General features: G+C 37.5%; 1 protein-coding gene across 3 annotated transcripts in view; it reads right to left on the minus strand.

Moving 5' to 3' along the window:
- Positions 1-21,037, minus strand: part of Arhgap29 (Rho GTPase activating protein 29) — a 65,388-nt gene that overhangs the window by 5,620 nt on the left and 38,731 nt on the right. For all 3 annotated transcript variants that reach the window (XM_090334228.1, XM_090334229.1, XM_090334227.1), the window contains 15 exons: positions 20,173-20,221; positions 19,283-19,420; positions 18,576-18,640; positions 17,371-17,481; positions 17,184-17,264; positions 16,831-17,013; positions 15,994-16,131; positions 10,183-10,340; positions 9,456-9,595; positions 9,185-9,289; positions 7,241-7,339; positions 6,352-6,491; positions 5,537-5,725; positions 5,133-5,270; positions 844-1,076 (listed from right to left, as the gene is read on the minus strand). In XM_090334228.1, coding sequence (XP_090190354.1) covers positions 844-1,076; positions 5,133-5,270; positions 5,537-5,725; positions 6,352-6,491; positions 7,241-7,339; positions 9,185-9,289; positions 9,456-9,595; positions 10,183-10,340; positions 15,994-16,131; positions 16,831-17,013; positions 17,184-17,264; positions 17,371-17,481; positions 18,576-18,640; positions 19,283-19,420; positions 20,173-20,221 — 1,967 coding nt within the window. The remainder of the gene's footprint in view (positions 1-843; positions 1,077-5,132; positions 5,271-5,536; positions 5,726-6,351; positions 6,492-7,240; positions 7,340-9,184; positions 9,290-9,455; positions 9,596-10,182; positions 10,341-15,993; positions 16,132-16,830; positions 17,014-17,183; positions 17,265-17,370; positions 17,482-18,575; positions 18,641-19,282; positions 19,421-20,172; positions 20,222-21,037) is intronic.

Genomic DNA, 21,037 nt, shown 5'->3' on the forward strand with positions numbered 1-21,037 from the left:
CTCTCTCCTGAAGATAACTTTATTCTATCACTCTCCCATCCTCTGGCTTTACTTCAAGCTTTCACCCCCTTTTTACTTCTGTATGCAAGGAGAACGATCTGAAGGTCTTCAACTCATTTTACATATTTCTGTTGGAAAGATCTAATAGGTGAATCTGTGCATATTAAACATCTAGTGTACAGTTCTTTATTGGGTACAGAGCTAGGGGGTAAATTCACTTGCTAGGTATATAAGATTTTCTTATCAGGCCTCTAACCTAGTTCAATTCTGAACTAGCTTCTGCCTACTCTACAATAACCTAATCAAATCACTTCTATTTCCCAAATCAAAACAATCTCATTTATCATCATGTCTGTAACCCTCTGCCCAGAACACTCTGCTGTATATCTTCTTATTTTCTATCCATCAGATCACTATTGAGTTTTTTAGGTCTCATTCAAGGGCTTGTCTCCTCTGACTAATAACCCCACATCCCAATCTTCCTCAGCATGCTAATGTCAGCTGAGGAAGAACAATGCTCCTGCACTGGGCTAGTATGCAGGTCTGTCTCCAGAGATGATCCCATAGACAGCAGAAATCCTTTGTTTTCTTCTGGTTTCCCAGCCAGAATGTGGCACACAGACAGCACTGAGGGAATTCGGTTGTGCATGAACTTACAGTCAACATTCCCTTTCCCTAATATATAAAAATGAAATACATTTCACAAACTATACTGTAACAAGATGGATGTACTTAACAGTACTGAAGTGTACAACAACAAAAAAATAATTAAGATGGGAACATTTTATTTAACAAAACTACCCACCCATGAATGGCTGCTCTACTTATATAAAACATGCTTACCGTTTGAGGTGCACAATGAGGTAATGAAGACTGTTAAAATTTGATGCTGGCAATTGTCTTAGAAGGTCCTTGCTTTTTAGAAGAATTCGGTTTATTTCTATACACATGTTTGGGTATTTTTTGTCCTCAGCGCTATCCTTTTTTGACTCTTGTTCTTCATTTACATGTTGTATCTCTTTTGCAAGGTCTATAAATTCCTTGTACAGTCGAAATAAAATAAATGGTTCTGGCAGCTAATAAAATAAAATAACATTAGGAATATATTTTGTCTGATTTCTTTTGGGTAGTACTCAACCGCATTTACAGCTATTCAATGATTTTGCATGTCTCTTTAGAGCAAGAAAATTTAAATTAAGTCTTTAATATATTTGCTTCCGATGTGACCTATAGAGTGAATCATCAACATAAACTATATTGAAAAAACATGTTAGGTTGGGAATGAGGTTTAGTGGCAGAGTGCTTGCCTAGCATGAATGAAGCTCTGGGTTCAATTCCTCAGTACCACATAAACAGAAAAAGTTGAAAATGGTGCTGTGGCTCAGTGGTAGAGTGCTAGCCTTGAGCAAAAGAAGCTCAGGGACAGGGCCCAGGTCCTAAGTTCAAGCCCCAGGACTGGCAATAAGTAAACAAACAAACAAACAAATACCATGTTAACTGACAGTGAGACTTAAACCTCAAGCTGCATGATGAGATTTTTTTTGGGGGGGGAGGGTCGGTCTGAGGCTTGATCTCAGAGCCTGGGTGCTGTCCCTGGGCTCTTCAGCTCAAGGATACCACCCTACCCCTTGAGCCACAGTACTACTTCTGGTTTTCTAGTGGTTAATTGCAGGTAAGAGTCTCATGGACTTTAGTTCCCCGGGCTGGCTTTAAACCCCAATCCTCAGATCTCAGCCTCCTGAGTAGTGAGGATTATAGGTGTGAGCTACTGCGCCCAGCTTGCATGATGAGGTTTTTCTTAAAACCCATATGCCTATCATATTCGTGAGTGCTCTAACATCAGATGACAACAACTTTTATTGAAAGCAACCTAGGATAATAGACAAAATAAACCAAATAGAAAAAGCAGATAATCTTATTTTACTGGCAGGGGGAGATAGAAATAACAAAATGCTACAGAGCCTTCATGTTTTGGTTGGGCCAGACTACAAAGAAGCACCAGACAATATATCTACAAAAGATAGTCAACAATTTATCTAATTTTAAAATACAGTTTAACTTGCTTTGTCAAAAGAAAACATTTCTCTCCCAAAATAACAAATGTGCTCTCACACTATGAATTTCAATGTTTTTACCATTCTGAAATGGAAAAACACAGTGTGCTCTGGCTACCCGCTGTCCTATATCATCTGTGGAAAGGTAGGTGTCATCTTGAGATCAACTTCTCCTACCTCTCTGATATGGAGGGAATGATTTAACCTCTTAAAACTTTAGATTTCCCACATGAAAGTTTTGATTATGTACTATTCCTGAGGCAGAATGAGGGTTGACCCCATTCCTCTCTTCTCCCTGCCTGGCTAGAATAAAGGATAGCACATTAAGAGGTACTCAACTCAACTTCCATTTCTCAAAGTAGAGCTCTGCAAAAAAGTGTAACTATAAAGAGTAAGTAATACTTTTCTGGATTAGCATGACTAGGAGAATTTTCTTTTTAAAAAGCTCTCCTCCTGGCTGGGTGTGGTGGCTCATGCCTGTAATCCTATCTACTCGGGAGGCTGAGATCTGAGGATCAAGATTCAAAGCCAGCCCAGGCACTAAAGTCCATTAGAACCTTACCTCCAATTAACCACTAGAAAACTGGAAGTGGTGCTGTACTACAAGGGGTAGGGTGGAAGCCTTGAGCTGAAGAGCTCAGGGACAGTGTGCCCAGGCCAGAGACCAAGCCCCATGACTGACAAAAAAGACCCCCCCCCCAAAAAAAAGAAAACTCAAAAACCAAACCAAACCAAAAACTCTCCTCCTGTAAGCAGCCTGAGGTGATCTCTCTTGACCCAGAAACCCCACAAAATCATGCAAGTCAAGAGGTTCAAATCTTTGTGTTCATGTTTAACACCTGAGAAACAACCCAGGTCATCAAGGGTATGCATATCTGAAAAGCTACCAAGTATTGGAAAGATGGTACTCTGGAGGAGATGGCAGAGGTGTGCTCAGACCAAATAGTGGCTGGACATAGGTCAGCCCAAAAAAGAGTGCTGAATTTCTGCTGCACATGCTTAAGGATGCTGCGAGCAATGCTCAGTTCCAAGGGTTGGATGTGCTCTCCGGTCACTGAACATATCCAGGTGAACAGAGCACGTAAGATGCACTGCGGAGCTTACAGAGCTCACAGTGGGATCAACTCAGCACGTGCTCCTCCCACCACAAACTGTTCCTTAATCAGAAGAGGAGGCTGCACAGAAGAAACAGATCCCAGAAGAAACCAAAACTTAAGGCACAGGAGTAAATTTAGCATCAAATTCATGCAAATGAAGGAGAGGGAGAGGGGGAGGAAAATAGAATAGACAAAAACAGCATCTTACCACCTAAAGAGAAGTGAGTGCTAAGTTGTATATTAACCTAATTTACAGAATCCTAAGGATACTTGAAGTGCTAGGTTCTCTAGCTTAGGGGAAAGTGGGCTGCATAAGGAAGGTATGAGAGGCATTTCTTCACAAAAGAGGATGGCAAGAGACCCCAGGAAATAGCTACATACATGCTTTCAAAAAGATCCAGCTGGAACAAAAGAGCTCCATAAGCTGACTGTTGAGGACTACTAGCACTTCTTTTTCTCTGCTATTATTATGTCTTCATTTTCACCCTAGGACCTAATGCCAGCTGGATTTGGCCCAGATCATTTTTGTGCTTGGCTCATGACAATGTGCTGATTAAGTTCCTACATAAGATAACTGCCGGAAGCCACTTATTTCACCCCACAGATGTTTTCTTTGGATCTACTCCTATAAGCACAGGAAAAAAAATCTAGGATAATCCATTATCTCTCTGACTGTATTCTTCTACACTTTCTAGGACCCAGGTTACAGTTCTGTCTGATGGGACCAAGTACAATGAACTTCCAGGCCTTGCCCACTGACCTCCCACAGAACTATTCTGAGGTGTCAATGAAGACAAGCCCTATGATCCAAACGCTGTTGTATACATTGAATTTTCAGTGTGGGGGGCATAGTTCAAGTGGTACAGTGCCCACTTCATAAGCATGAGGCCCTCAGTTCAAACATGGTATTGCAAAAATTAAAACATAAATCAAATTTCACATATATGCACATTTTCATATAACAGTATGAACTCTCAATTTTCATTACATAGCTAGAATTGTGCTTGTAAAGTCATTTTCTGAAACGTAGGATAATTAAGTGTTATTTATTTCTGTTTAGGAAAATACTGTTTATTTCTTTAATTTGGTTAGGGAAGACCTTGTTTAAGGTGGGTGACAAGAAGTTTGCTGCTGTTATTATTTTGAGTGCTGGTATTGGAGCTTGAACAAGGGTCTTATTTCTTGCTTAGCTTTTTCTGCTCAAGGCTGGAAATCTACTACTTGAGCTCTAAGCTCTACCTCTTCGGCCTTTTTTTTTTTCTTGCCAGTCCTGGGCTTGAGCTCAGGGCCTGAGCCCTGTCCTTGGACTTTCTCAAGGCTAGAGCTCTACCACTTGAGCCTCAGCACCACTTCCAGCTTTTTTCTATGCATGTGGTACTGAGGAATTGAATCTGGGTCTTCATGGATGCTAGGCAAGCACTCTACCAGTAGGCCAAACTCCCGGCCCCTCTACTTAGGCTTTTTACTACTTGAGCCATACCTCTACTTAGGCTTTTTGCTACTTAACTAGAGATAAGAGTCTCTTGGATTTGTCTGCCTGAGATGGCTTCAAACCCTCAGAACCAGCCTCCTGGCATGAGCCACTTGTGCCTGGTTTGTTATCATGTTTGTTATTTATTTATTTATTTATTTTTCCCCTGATTTTTTTTTTTTTTTTTGGCCAGTCCTAGGCTTGGGCTCAGGGCTTGAGCACTATCCTTGGACTTTCTACCACTTGAGCTTCAGCACCACTTCTGGCTTTTTGCTATGTATGTGGGGTACCAAGGAATCGAACCTGGGTCTTCGTGCATGCTAGGCAAGCACTCTACTGCTAGGCCCAACTCCCGGCCCCGTCATGTTTGTTTTTTAAAAGGCACGCATGCTTTATATATTCCTTGATCTCTACACTAATAGAAGATACCAGTATGGTCTATGTCAATGAAAATATATACATAGCACATGTTATTAACTTCATGATAATTTTCAAGAATAAAAACGTTACCTGTCGAAGGTATAACTTTAAGACGTCACAGATGTCATGTGAACTGAACTCTGAAATGTCTACCAAGTGCATTCCATTTTCCAAAGCCTGACACAGTTTTTCAGTTTTTATCTTGTTCCCACAAACACGATAAATCCCCTTGAACAGGAAACAAAAAAATTCTGTAAAATATCCCCTCAGCTTAGTAAAAAACTGGACATCTAAAATGATTTAATGTGTCTGTTCCAATTCTTTGCTAGCACTTCAGAAAACATGTAGTCAGAGACAAATGAGTTAATAATCCAAATATATCTGAATAAATCTGTTATTTTAAACTAGTACTACTAGTTTCCTTTAAAATTTTCTGTTCATTAGAACAAATCACATATACATTTGTTTTTGTAATTATAAGAGTCACAATGTACCTGTAGACATAAGGCTCTGTTTTCAACTTCTGAAGCACATATTTTGAGTATGAAAGGAATGCCATCAGGTTCTTTCTTTGCAACTTGTATAAATTCTGCTCCAAATAAGTGCATTTTTCCCAGAAGTTTCTGGTGACCACAAATAATGACTAAATTCTCCAAACACTTCCGATGACAAACAAGGAGACACTACCAAAAACAAGCAAAAATGACAAAGCTTAAAACTGATTAAATCACCTTAAAACTATTCAAAACAACCAGGAAAACTATAGGTACTATAGATACACTAGTAGCAACAAAAGTGAGTTTAAAAACTATTATTTGTGGTGTTTAAAAATTATGAAATGTGAAGCTGGGCATGGTGGTTTACGCCTGTAATCCTAGCAACCCAGGAGGCTGAGATCTAAGGATCGCCATTCAAAGCCAGCCCAGGCACTCAAGTCTGTGAGACTCTTATCTCCCAGGCACTACAGACCATGAGACTCTCCAATTAACCACTACAAAACTGGAAGTGGTGCTGTGGTTCAAGAGGCTGGGTGGTAGCCTTGAGCTGAAGAGTTCAGGGACAGCGCCCAGGCCCAGAGTTCAAGTCCTACGATCTACCCCCCCACAAAATTATACACACACACACACACACACACACACACACACACACACACACATATATAATGGCAAAGAAAATATAGAATTATAGAAGATACAGTCTGGTATAATTTTTTTTAAAACACATTTGCAAAAGACTGTAGTAAATACAATTCTAAAAAGTACATGGCAAAAAAAATATAAGGGCAAATAAAATTCAAAAAATATTATACCTCTTCACATTCGACTCCCTGGAATACTACAATGCCTTCACAATCTCTACATTTTGTAGGGGATCTCAATTTGCGGAACTTGTGAGTAAGAGCTGCCTTTGACATCAATGTTTTCTTAAATACTCCAAGGGAATTGGGTCCTTACAATAGGAAAGACAGTATATAAGAATGGCAAGATAATTAAAAATTATACATGATATTGCGCTTTGATTAATCTTTTGATTCTTATAACATCCACATATTACAGAAAGATATTATTTTGAGTTTTGAATACCAAAATAATCCTTCAGTTTACAGATTTCAAAATGATACACTGTTATTAAGCATTTTGGTAATAATCAACATAAAACCAGTAAAACGACTGTAAGATGCTACTAGATGTTTTTATAATCAGAAGATATATACCTTTATTAAGATGTGTTTTAAATGGTATTCCTTTCTTAGGGAAAAAACCCTAAAAATGCTTCAAAGGAAAAGAACACAATGAAGCTAATGTATCTGCATCACTTGCAATGAAGGATAAAGTTATCTGTACACTGAATTATGCTCTTAGCCCTGTACTGTTTTAGAAAGAGGTTTTCCAGATTTCTCATTTACTGCTATTCTTCTCACGCTGTCTAGTGTTTATGAAAGGCTACCACAGTTAGTCTACATTAACACCATGCCAATATAATAACTCCAATATAGTACTGTTGTATTTGTTCTTTAATACTTTATCAACCCATATTTATTCATAATTATTGGTATGAGATATACATAGGCTATTGTGAGGCCTTTTGTTTAATATATAGCAAAGAACTGATTCTTTAAAATTATGTAATTTTTTTTCTGACATCATACAATGCTATTCCATAGGTTTAGTGGGTCTTTATTTAGGTGAATACACTACCAGCTTCTGAAGGGGAGGGTGGCTCTCTTTCATCTAGATCATCTGCAGAAGACATGGTTCCACTGGATGGAGTTCGTGGAAGTTTGCGGTGAAAATCTCCTAAAAGAAAATTTCAGATACAAGACTTTTCACAGGACAGAATCAGAAATGAGTAATGAAGACAACTTTGGAATTACATGTCATATTATTTTTATTAGCTTCAACATAAAAAATCTTTTTTTCTGGATAACATGACAAGAAATTCTGATGTCTATGGCATTCCAAATGATTTAGGGCCTGCTTTTGCTTGGGCCTTAATTACTAGCAGTAGAGTCAATGATTTTGTTTTTATAAAGCTAGTTACATTTTTGTCAGTGAAAACTTCAGATCTTATCTCCACATGTTCCTTGAAAAGTGCTCATGGTAAAGGAGGCAGCAAAGCAACAGTTGCTAATTATCTATAAACCTTAGTGCTTACTGCACTGAAGAATTTCTAACTTTAAACACTGGTCCACATGAATAAAATTTCTGTAATACGTAAAATGCTTACAAAAACACTTTGGAATTTGAAGTGGTTAAATCTAACACACCTCTCAAGATTCTAGGAGGAAGTAGCAGAGCTAGAAAGAACAAGGCTGGAACAGTTTTTGATAGGGGAAAGAAGAGAGTTGACTTGAGAAACTCATGGGCTCAACGGACTACTTATTCTTGCTAGCTGCATAAGCTATGACAAGTTAACTTTCTTTGAAACCACTAAGGTAGAGTTCAAAACACTGCTTCTCCTAGGGTTTTGAGATAATTGAATGGATGAATGAAGTCATAAAAAGTATATGGTTTCATTTGTGTTAAATACATGAGAGAAAAACCTCATTACATATAGCAATTAAAAGTAGTTATGAAGGAATTTACAAAATATAGCATGATAGTTTATTGTGGAAGAATACAGGGCAATACTTTTTTTAAAAAATAAAGACAATGACAGCATGTATTTTCCTTTCATATGTGGATGCTAGACTTACAAGATAAATCTACCTAAACACATAAAGGATCGTATGTTTTTGTGGACATGTGAGAATATGGATGCATATATATATGCAGTACATTTTTGAAATTGTGGGATTAAGAGGACTCTAGAAGTAAGAGGAAAAGAGAACATTAGAGGCTGGCTAATACTAAAATATAATGCACTTGTGAATGAAGGTAACAAAATAAGCCTCACTGAAAGTTTATTGACTAACAGTGGGTAGTGGAGATGGTAACGTAATGGTGAATGTAGGCATCTGCGCAAGTTAAATACCACGGTGAAGGCCCTTCTCATGATAACAAATGACAGGAATATAAAGCAGGTCTGGTCATTGAGGAAACGAAGAAGATGATGGAAGACAAATGCAGTCAAAACACTTATGAATATGGATGGAAGAAAACACCACTTGTTGAGATTTAGTTGAGAAAAGGGGCTAGAATGTCAGGGAAAAAGATGGAGGGGGTATGTCTAATTAAGGTATAGTGTACGCATATATGGACATGTCAAAATGTAACCTCCTTGTGTTACTAATTGATGCTAATAAAAATATAAAACCTCAGAAGGTAGGGGCCGGAAGTTTGACCTAGTGGTTAAAGTGCTTGCCTAGCATGCACAAAGACCCGGGTTCGATTCCTTGGTACCACATACATAGAAAAAAAAAAGCTGGAAGTGGTGCTGAGGCTCAAGTGGTAGAGCTCTAGCCTTGAGAAAGTCCAAGGACAGTGCTCAGGCCCTGAGCTCAAGCCCAGGACTGGCAAAAAAAAAAAAAAAAACCTCAGAAGGTATAAACGGGGTTTCTAGTGTACTTAATACTGTTCTTCTTAGGCTAAGTGATGACTATCTTTGAGTTTGTTTCATTATAATATATATGTATATTTACTTTTTTGATGTTTGGACTATTGACATTTTCACTGAATTTCCACTGCTTAAGTATTATGTACCTGGACTTATAGATTCTGAATCCAGAGATCTAGACTCGCTGCTCCCTCCAGTACTCTCAGAGTCACTAAACATCCCAAATGTCCAGGATCTTATGAAAGAAGGACCTTAAAAAGAAAATAATTGAAGTCAAAATTGAAGTCCAGACTTGGACTTGTAGATGGACTCCATAAGGTAAAATACTGACATATAAAATTAAGACAATTCAAATGACCAATTTATGGGCTTCAATATAAGCACTGCAGTCACATTTGAGCTATTTTCTCTTCCTACCTGTTACATCTGCACTGTTAGAGCACCTGTCCTCTTCAATTTTATTACAGCTGTCAGGAAGGCGTACAACATCCTCCAAAGAGTCAGCAGGCCCATATCGAGATGTCTGGGGACTATTTGTTAATTGTTTATTTACATTCCTGTGGGGGGGGGGACAAAGCTCAGCACTATTAATGATTCCATTTTACTCCGTATTCAGAAAACTTTGTTAATATAAGCTAAGTAGGAATTAAGCACAAATATATTACATTGGTTCAGTTTCAGATTTTGCGAATAAAAACTTAAAATTATCTGAACTTAATACAACTGCAAAGGAGTAGCAACAGAATATTCAGTAACTTGTCAAGATTATATTAGAAAACGTAAAAACTGTAGGTTAAGTTTTGTTGACAGTTAAAATACACATGCTCCTCATTTTTTAGTTCAAATAACTGAGGTCTGTGGCTAAACATGTGGCTCAACTGTGAGTAATTAGTGAGCTCCAGGCCACTAAGTTCAAGCCAAAAAAAAACCCCCCAAAACAAAAAAGACAGCCCTCCCCCACAAACAAACTGAGGTTTGTGTCATAGTGGAAAGCTTTTACATCTATTCATGACCATGTACCAAGAAACCACAAAACAAGAAATTCCAAACATTCTACACTTAATTCTGCTGATGTAAGAAAAGATTACTATATCAAAGAGGGACTTAGCAAATGAATTATCTCTTGAAATGCATTAATTCTCACCCATCAACTTTTTCCTCTTCAGCTGAACTTGTACCCTTGACAAATTCACTATATTCTTGGCCTGGGTCATAGAGTTTGGCACTGTCACACAGGGAACGTAAACTGTTTGCAAGGGAGGCAGCCTGTAGGTGCTGCATGTGGAAGAGGTTAACTGTTACCTGTGGTCACAGACAGAGACATAAGACAGAAATAACTCATGCTGTATGGAATGCTATGCGCATGCACGTTTATGTCAATGTCTACACTAAACAAAAACACTACTGTCTGAATGCAATACCGCCTGATGTACAAGACCTAGTTTGGAAAGAAAAAACATAAATGAGGTGACTACATTGAAGAACTTCATTTGCAAATATGAAAAGACAAGAATGAAGTCTGAAAATTGTTTCAAGAAAGGGAAGGGGAGGAAGGGCTGGGAATGTGGCACAGTGGTATAGTGCTTGCCTCGAATCCACAAAACCCTGGGTTCAATTCCTTGGTACCACAAACATAGAAAAAGCCAGAAGTGGTACTGGGGCTCAAGTGGTAGAGCACTAGTCTTGAGAAAGCCCAGGGATAGTGCCCAGGCCCTGAGTTCAAGTCCCAGGACTGACGAGTGATAGAGAGGGTGAGGTTGACAGAGCAAACACATCTATGGCACTGTCACAATGTAATCCTCCTTGTACGATTCATGTATGCTAATAACAATCTTAATGATAAAAAAGTGTCATAATCTATTATCTGAGAGAAACCAGTTTAAATTATACAGTTAAAACATATAACTCTTTTGATTATGTTCTAAAAACTAAGTGCCTGTGATTGTATATAGAGATTCCCTTCTTGAATACTTGTTAAATACATCATATGAAATACAATGTAAAGGGGGCCGGGAGTTTGGCCGAGTGGTAGAGTGTTTGCCTAGCATGCACAAAGATCCGGGTTTGATTCCTTGGTAGCCCACATACATAGCAAAAAGCCTGAAGTGGTGCTGAGGCTCAAGTGGTAGAGCTCTAGCCTTGAGAAAGTCCAAGGACAGTGCTCAGGCCCTGAGCTCAAGCCCACGACTGGCAAAAAAAAAAAAAAAAGAAATACAATGTAAAAATCAATGTTAATAAATTCTTAAAAAAAAAATATAACTCTACAATCCCATTTCCAAATGTATTTTTGAGGATCCTAGCTCTGTACTCTGTGGATGTCAACACAATTACTTAAGCTCCTATGCTTGAAGCAGACTCAATAAGCATTATTAGTTTTACATTTTCTTTTCCTGCCTTCTCTCTTTCGATATTAGGTACTGGCGGTGGGGTTGTCTGCCTATTTTGCCCAGGCTGGCCTTGAATTCAAGGTCCACCTGACTCAGCTTATGAAGCAACAGAGATTACAACAGATATGTGTTGATCATGTCTGGTACTTTTTTCACTCTTCCAATCCTATAAAAATAGAAAGCCTTTACTAGTTGTTATAGTATATAATACATATTATATTATGTTAGTATAATATATATTTTACTGAAGAATATAATTTTTAAACTATAGAATATATTAAATAATAGTATTTTGAATGGAATAAAATGCATTATTCCTACTGATTTTCTACAAATGCCTAAAAAAAACCATTATACCTATAACTTACAGTAACAACTTGCCAGATATGGATGCCTTATTCCTATAATCCTAATTACTCAGGAGGCTGAGATTGAGAATTCCAGTTTAAAACCAACCTAGATATGAAATTCCTACAGACTCTTATCTCTAGCAAAAAGTTAGAAGGGAGGTGTGACTGAAGTAGTAGAGCACCAGTCAAGAGAGAAAAAGGATACACATGCTTGCACGGACACACACGCACACGTGCACACACACACAGAGTAATAACTACAGTAGCAGCTGTAAAGTTCGTATGAACCCCTAGGTTTTGGTTTACTTGTAGCAAACAGACAGATGAAATTATACCACTTAGTAACAAAATTTCCTAAACAAAAACATTTACTGAAGATCTGTCTAGGAAAATATAGCCCTTCTCAATTTAGGTGGGGTTACATTTCTATAAACATGCCCTAAGAGGACAATGTATTTATATACCATGATAAACCCACTGTTTTGGAGTGGGGGGTAGGAGAGGATAGACCATCAGGACCTGTGAGAGAGTAACAAAAGGTTAAGGCTTGTGGAAGTGGGCCAAAGGAAGACAAAGAAAGTACAGTATTTTTTTTTTCAGCAACAATAGTTAAAAGTTCAATTTTTTTTTTAAAAGTTAAATTTAAGCCGGGTGGTGGTGGCTCACACCTGTAATCCTAGCTACCCAGGAGGCTGACATCTGAGGATCATGGTTTGAGGCCAGGATGGGCACAAAAGTCCATGAAATCCTTTTTTGTTGTTGTTGTTGATTCTGGGGCTTGACTCTGGGCCTTGGTGCTGTGTCTGAGCTCTTTTGCTCAAGGCTAGGGGCTCTACCATTCTGAGCCACAATGCCACTTCTGGTTTTTGAGTGGTTAATTGGAGATAAAAGTCTCACGGGGACTCTTCTGCCTGCCTTGTCTTTGAACCATGATCCTCAGATTTTAATTTCCTGAGTAGTTAGGATTACAGACATGACCCACTGGTGCCTAGCACACTGTCTGATTTTTAAGACTTGCTATAAAGCAATATAAAATCAAGGCAGTGGGGTTCTGGCAAAGGATAAAGAAATATTCATAGGGGATGGGAGTTTGGCCTAGTGGTAGAGTGCTTGCATGAAAACCTGGGTTCGATTTCTTGGTACCTCATATGTAGAAAAAAGCTGGAAGTGGTGCTGTAGCTTAAGTGATAGAGCTCTAGCCTCAAGAAAGCCCAAAGACAGTGCTCAGGCCCAGAGTTCAAGGCCCAGGACTGGCAAAAAAAAATATTCATAGACTGAACATAGACTGAAGCAGAGAACCCAGAAACCTAGTCCTACAACTTTTTGTTTCTTTTCTTTCTTTTTTTTTTTTTAAACCAATCCTGGAGCATGAACTGAGGGCCTGAGAGCTGTCATTGGGCTTTCTCAAGACTAGAGCGCTACCACTTGAGCCACAGCACCACATCTGGCTTTTTTCTATTTATGTGGTATAGAGAAATATAACCCTTGTCTTGGTGCATGCTAGGTAAGCACTCCTCTACTAGGCCAACCTCCTGGTCTCAATTTTTTTTTTTTTTTTTGCAGTTAACAGTTATATTCACCAGACAGAATGAGCATTACTTCACACACATTGATACCCCTTCTCATGTTTTTGTCCCCATTTCCCTTCCCTCACCCCCTCCCCTCATCTTGTTTTCCCTTTCCTAATTCAAATAAATAAATGTATATACAATATAGGAGATTACAAGGTAAGAAGATACTGTAATAATATGAGAATAACCAAAGGATGACAAAAGAGTTGAGAAATAACATAGTACATTAAGAACAATTTTATAATTTATTATCATATAGAACATTCCTCAAAGTAACAGTGATAATTCTCTCATCCAAGAAATCAACTTTGGTTTTTAAAAAAGATATAAAAATAATTTAAAAAAAAATTTTTTTTGGTCAGGGCCTGGGCTTTGTCCTGAGCTCTTTTCCTTAAGGATTGCACTCTACCACCTGGAGCCACAGCTTCACTTCCCATTTTCTGGCGGTTAATTGAAAATAAAGAGTTTCACAGACTTTCCTGACACGGCTGGCTTTGAATCTCAATCTTTAGATCTCAGCTTCCTCAATATCTAGGATCATAGGTGTGAGCCACTAGTGCCCAGCTGCAAAAGCAATTTACTGGAAATAATACGGTTTTAACTAATTACACTGGAACGAGTGGGTATTTAGACTGGCCATATTTTTTATTTTCTGTATTTTATGATATTTTAGTATCTTAAAAAGCATGTTTGCCAGGGAGATTTTCCCTTTCTTGGTGGCTGATCCTAAACCACTATCTTGTATACTGGCCTTTCCTGAGGAAACCCCCAATAGACTCTCATTCTCAGTTTTCTGCCCCTTCTGCTTCTGCCTGCTGAATATGATATGTTTTGTGGCCTTGTGTGGCTCGATGCTTCCCCTTCTTTGTTGAAATATAAGCAGTAATGCTTTCAACAGCACTGACCTCTTTATGTTATTAATACTGAGGAACTTCTATAAATTAAACTTTTATAGGTATAACTTTAGTATAAGAGCTACTTGTAAAGATGTACCACCATCTATACTTTCACTAAAATTAACTCAAAATGTATCAGGTACCTATATATAAAAGTAAAACTTTTGGTCTACTTCATGACCTTGGTTTAAACAAAGCACTCATAAAACATAAAAAAGCATGATCCACACAATAAAGAAGTTAATAAGGTAGATTTCATGACAACTGAAATCTTTTGCTCCCTTCTAAAAGGCCTTGCTAAAAGTGTGTGTATTTATTTTACACAAACTTAAGTGAAAAAAATGTTTTATTTCTATGATATTTTTGTAGACAGAAGAACCAAATGAACTCTACAAAGTTTGTGTAACAAATGTTGAAGAAAGACACAACTACATATACACCAGAATGGTGGCTAAACCTTACACAGTGACAAATGTCAGGGATATAGAAATGGAATTTCACACATTGCTGAATGTAGCTACCTGAGAAACTGTCTGGCAGCTTCTTACTAAGTTAAAACAACTAGATGTTTACCCTAAAATAGGAAAACTTCTGCTCAACAAAACGCTGCGAATAAATATTCTTGTAAGTCTACTCAGAATTACTCCAAAGTGGAAATAACCCAAATGTCCGAATGGCCAATGGATAAACAGTGGTACGAGGGAAATGTGTAACACTCCTAACAATCAAGAGCATCAGTCAGTATAAAGTGGTCTGTCTCAAGAGGCCTATTTCATAAGGTTACATTACATGAGTCCACTTATATGATATTCTGGAAAAGACCAAGAAGATGGAATTATTTTCTAGGAAGTCAGAGGTAGGTGGAGTTTGACAACAAACAGGCAACACAAAAAGTGTTTTGAAGTGATTATTCTGAATCCTGATTACAGTCATCATCACACACGTTTATGTATGTGTTAAAATGCATCCATGTTAACACACTAAAAAGTCTTGTTATACAAGAAATTTTTATTAAAAATGTCTTCAAAGAAATAAAGGGAAACATGAAGGTAGAAGCTTTGTCTTCAGGTAAATCACTGGGTTCAAGTTTAATATTTACTCAAATTCTGAATATGTTTTTCAGGGCTGACAGACGTTTCAGAGGCTAAATTAATTTTATTAACCAACATAAGAAAGATAATGGCGTGGAGGGCCAGTGCAAACTCTTACATTTTAACTCTAACAAGCCATCAACTTAGTGGGCATGGGTGGGAAGAGAGATCAAACTTAAAAAACTTAGTATAGTGGTGCATGCTACAATCTCATCACTCTGAAGAGTGGGATAGGAGGATCTTGGGCTACAAAGCAAAGCACGACTTTTTTTTTTTTTTTTTTTTGCCAGTTCTGGCAGTGCTCAGGGCCTGAGCACTGTCTTTGGGCTTTCTCAAGACCCTATAGGTCTCTACCACTTGAGCCACAGCACCACTTCTGGCTTTTTCTGTATATGTGGAACTGAGAAATCGAACCAGGGTCTTTGTGCAAGCTAGGCAAGCACTCTACCAATAGGCCACACTCCCAGCCCCAAAGCAAGACTTCTTGTGTAAAGCAATGACAAAAAAAAACATATCCTATGTATCACTACTTAAAATTGAAAGTCAAAGTGGTTCCACTAGTCTGAGAATTGAAATCTTTGAGTAGCATGCATCGTCTGCCTTCTGCAGTTAGTAACACTTTGCTCCTCTTGTCTTCAAAACACTGAAGAAATCACTTACAGCTTTCAGAGTGAGGTCACACTGGAAAACAAGGGTCCGAAGTTGTGTTAAAATTTCTCTTTTGGTATTTTCTAGGTCATTTCGTCTTTCTTCAACATTTGTTACACAAACTTTGTAGAGTTCATTTGCTTCTTCTACCTACAAAAATATCACAGAAAAAACCCATCTTTATCATTAAAGTTTGTATAAAATAAATACTTTCTGTAGTAAAGCTGAATTTAAATAATGGATACACCTTTATTCATGCAATATTCTATAATTCAACCACAACAGTTCTAAAGACAAAAGCAGTAATGTTTTTTGGTCAGTGACTGACGGGGATATGACTTTGATGGTTAGTCAAACACAATTTACTAATTTAGACTACTATATTCTATAAAATAACTTCATTTTTTAAAATGTCATTTCTATTTCTATTTACCATTTATCCTTACAGAATTAATCGATTATATTTCACACACACATACAAAGCTCCAGCCTATCCTTACTAGCATCTGCTAAAATCAGCACACATATAATATGCATGCTTCCCCTAAGAGGTACATTCTCTAAATAATCAAATAGAAACCATTAAACTACTTCTCAAAGGTATTTAGGTCCCAAATTCCCAAGTCTCTAGCATAGTGGTTCTCAAAGTGTGAATCCCTACTAACTTCAGCATCACATGGGAACAAACTAGAAATCCAAGTTGTCTGGAGCCCACTCTTGACCTGCTCAATCAGAAATCCTGGAGTCGGGCACAACACTCTGTCTGAATAAGCCTTCTGGGTGGTCTAGCATGCTAAAGTTTAACACCCAAACCATAGGCCGAATACAAAAAAATAAATAAAAAATTACTTTTTGAAGAGCCTCCTCTTCCAATCTCCGCTTTTTTTCTAATTGTTTGTTGAGATTTTTGACTGATCCACCACTTGAATGCTCCTCTTCTGCTCGAAACATGGAGGATTTTGCCTTTTCATATTCATCTTGACGTTGTATACATAACAATTTTGCCTTTTTGAGAGCCGTCTCTGTTTCAAGCTACACAGAACAGAAAGTTCAAAAATGAAAGAAACTCTATTATCCATGTTGTTGTAGCATATTCAGAAAGGTAGTTAAGATAATACTTCGGAAAAAGGTAAGATAATTATATACCACAGGTGATTTTAGATGTTCATAGTGGGTAAATGAAACTCTAGTGTAATACTAACCATTTTATTTTGTTCCTGTTTCCAAAGTTCTTTTATTTCTTTTCTTTGTTTTTCCATTTCATTTTTCCTTCCAAGTAGAGGCTGCCAAGGGTATTTAAAAAAGAAAGAAAGAAAAAAGCTGTTTCTAAAGGTATGCTGTTACAAAATACATGTAACGATACATATAAATTAATAAATTATAAATTACCTGTATAAATTTGTTGGCTTGGAGGGCTGCAATTGTTTGTTGTTGAAGGTGACTGCTCTCGATGTCATTAAGAAGTGCATTGGTAAACAGAGACTGTAGTGGCATAAATTCCTAGAATTGGAAGTTGAAAGGCAAACTTTTATAGTAGATATAGTAGGTGGATATTTTTGCCTAGTATTCATGAGACTCTTAGGGTTCAGTCCTTAGTACTGGGGAAAAACAAAACAGCACTAGACTTCTATTCTTACCCTTACTCTCCTTGAAAAAGAGAAAGTTTCAATCCGTTCCACTTTCCCCTTTCCTTTTCTTGTTAGTCCTGGGGCTTGAACTCAAGGCCTGGGTACTGGCCTTGGGCTTTCTCAAGGCCAGCACTCTTATTACTTGAGTCATTATTTTTTCACAGAATAATGTCTGGTCATAAATTTGATTAAAAAATGATCATCTAGCAAGATAAGCAGTACTTGAATAATTGTGTATTTTAATGATCATCTAGCAAGATAATCAGTACTTGAATAATTGTGTATTTTCTGGTTTTCTCACAATAAATACCTATTAAAAAATTTTTTTAAGCCAGTCCTGGGGCTTGAACCCAGGGCCTAGCACTGTCCTTGGACACTTTTTGCTCAAGGCTAGTGCTCTGCCACTTGAGCCAAAGCACCACTTCTGCCTTTTTCTATGTATGTGGCCCTGAGGAATGGAACCAACGGCCTTGTGCATGATAGGCAAATACTCTACCACTAGGTCAAACTCCCTGCCCCATCCTATTAAAATTTTAAGTGATCTTTGTCAGCAAAAAACATCAGCAAGTTTGGCTAGCATTGGTGGCCCATGCCTGTAATCCTAGCTACTCAGGAGGCTGAGATGTGAGGATCAAGGTTCAAAGCCAGCCTGGGCACAAAAGGACCTGAGACTCTTTATCTCCAATTAACTTCTAGAAAACGGGAAGTAGGGCTTGGCTCAAGGGTAGGGCAGTAGCACTGAGCTAAAGAGCTCAGGGACAACACCCAGGCTCAGGGACAGGGTGGTAGCCTTGAACTGAAGAGCTCAGGGACAGCACCCAGGCCCAGTTTAAGCTCTAGGACCTCCCAAAAGCAAAGCAAAACAAAACAAAACAAAAATTAGCAAGTAAATTTTCTTTTATAAATCAATACTGTCAATTGAGTAATCTCTTACTAGAGAAGTTAAGAAGTTCATAAAACATTTACCTGTAGTCCAATGTTAGCTCTAGTTGCCTCCGCCAATTTTACAATATTTCTAGTGGACTCTAATTCTGAAAAGATTGAAGATACCAGAAAACAAAATTAACTTATTTTTTCCTTCTATACTCTAAAATCATAATCCTAAAATTAAAAAGCAATCACATATACAGTTGACTGCGATTAATATTGACTGTTAAAACAAATAATGCAAACTAGGTGCTGGTGGCTCATGCCTACAATCCTAGCACTTAGGAGGTTGAGATCTGAAGCCAGCCAGCATAAGAAAGTCTATGAGATTCTTATACCCAATTCAGCACCCAAAAGCTCAAAATGGAACTATGACTCAAAAGGTAGAGCACTAGCCTTAAGCAAAAAAGCTTAAAAGTAGAACCCAAGCCTTGACTTCAAGCACAGGGTAAATACCAAACAACAACAAAAACAAAGCCCCAACCCCTGCTATATGTAGCAGAAAGACTATAGGCTTTCATAAATTCCATTTTATTCCAATTATGTTACATGACACTAAGCAAATATCCTGTTCTTACACTGAATAGTTGTTGAAATAAAATTCTGTATGCTAATTACTAGTCTTTATTTCAAGAAAAATTGGATTTTATTACAAATAAGACAACTAATACTTAACAGTCTACAGAAAACGAATCACAATCTCATTCTTCACTGCAAAGTTATTCAGATGATCCAAAATAACTCACCCAAGTTGAGCTTTTTTTCAACCCATGACACTATGTTCTTGGTATATTTTGACCATGTTTTAGCATATGACAAAGCCAATTCTACAGAGTCAGTGTTCTTTAACAGTACACTGTCTAGTTCTATAGGAGAAAAGTTTCCTGAAAATAAAATAACAAGGTAAATATATGCAATTATGATTTTACATAATAATTCTAAACATACACTTGGATCCCTAGATATTCTTCAAGTAACAATTCGTTTTAAAAATTAAAGTGGCAAGCTGGGAGTTTGGCCTAGTGGTAGAGTGCTTGCCTAGCATGCACAAAGACCCAGGTTCGGTTCCTCAGTACCACATACATAGACAAGAGCTGGAAGTGGTGGTGTGGCTCAAATGGTAGAGCTCTAGATTTGAGAAAGCCCAAGGACAGTGCTCAGGCCCTGAGTTCAAGTCTCAGGACTGGCAAATTCATAAATAAAATAGCTTAAACTTACAATTATTTCAAATTATACTGTTTTTATCTTATATAAGTCTATTATCCATCAAATTACAAATCATGTAATTCTTTATTAGTCTATTTCACATTATCTCATCAAGAAGGTTTTTCCTTTTTTTTGCCAGTCCTGGGCCATGAACTCAGGGCCTGAGCACTGTCCTTCGACTTTCTCAAGGCTAGAGTTCTACCACTTGATACCACTTGGTACCAAGGAATTGAACCCGGGTCCTTGTGCATGCTAGGGAAGCACTCTACCACTAGGCTAACCTCCAGACCCTATCCCTTGTTTTTTACATTTAAAACTTTATGTATAATTCTGCATTAACAATGAATATACTGGATTAGCAAGAAGAGTTTAAGCAATTCAAAATATTGAGAGAAACCATAAAATGTTTGATAGAAAAATTCAACATTACCTTTTTCATTGGGTAAGTCCACTGAGTCCACAGAAATGTTTTCAAAAGACTTATAACATGGAAGAAAACAAACTGGAGGTTAGAAGGAAAGAGAACCAATCTGTGCTTCACAACTTTTGCTTTTCAATATGTTACTGACATTTCTTGCTAAAGAATTGCCAATATTAAAAATCAAAAGGGCCTGAAAAGTCTGTTTAAACCAGGATATTTACTAAGAAAATTTTGAGTTCTCAAGCTTCAATAATGTCCAACTTCATTATTAACATAATCTTCTTAGTTAAAATGAACCCACACAAAACTTTAAAGGCTGTAGATCCCAAAACAGATCTAAATAGAAGATATAGATGTGTTTTGTTCAGCCTGTCCTTTACCATTTTATTATAACAAGTCTTTCAAAATTTGTTGGACAACTTAGCCCCAAACCTTCTATGATGAATATATTTCATATATAAAGCACTCACTCCTTGCTCAAATCTAGTAACTAAGCTGTTTTAACTTCTGTATATGTATATAATGTACCTTGATTTATTTCACCCTCTATTACTCTCTAGTCTCTCTTTCTCAAGAAGTTTTCTTTTTAATTGTCAGAATAATGTATAGAGGGGATACAGTTACATTCGTCATGTAGTAAGTACATTACTTCTCACACATTGACACCCCTTTCTCATGTTTTTGTTCCCATTTCCTTCCCCCCACCCTCTCCTTCTCATGAAGTTTTAATGGGTTTCTTTATTCTATTTTCATACATGCATAAAAAACTTCATTATATTCTTCCTTTTAGTCTCATCTTTCCTTTTGTCTTCCCAACAAATATCCCCCTTTTACATTTACGTCTTATCTTCTTATTGAAGGTGAGATTATACAT

Source organism: Megascapheus bottae, chromosome 6, assembly GCF_031878675.1.
Source record: "Megascapheus bottae isolate mThoBot1 chromosome 6, mThoBot2.hap1, whole genome shotgun sequence".
In the NCBI taxonomy this organism is placed as follows: Eukaryota; Metazoa; Chordata; class Mammalia; order Rodentia; family Geomyidae; genus Megascapheus; species Megascapheus bottae.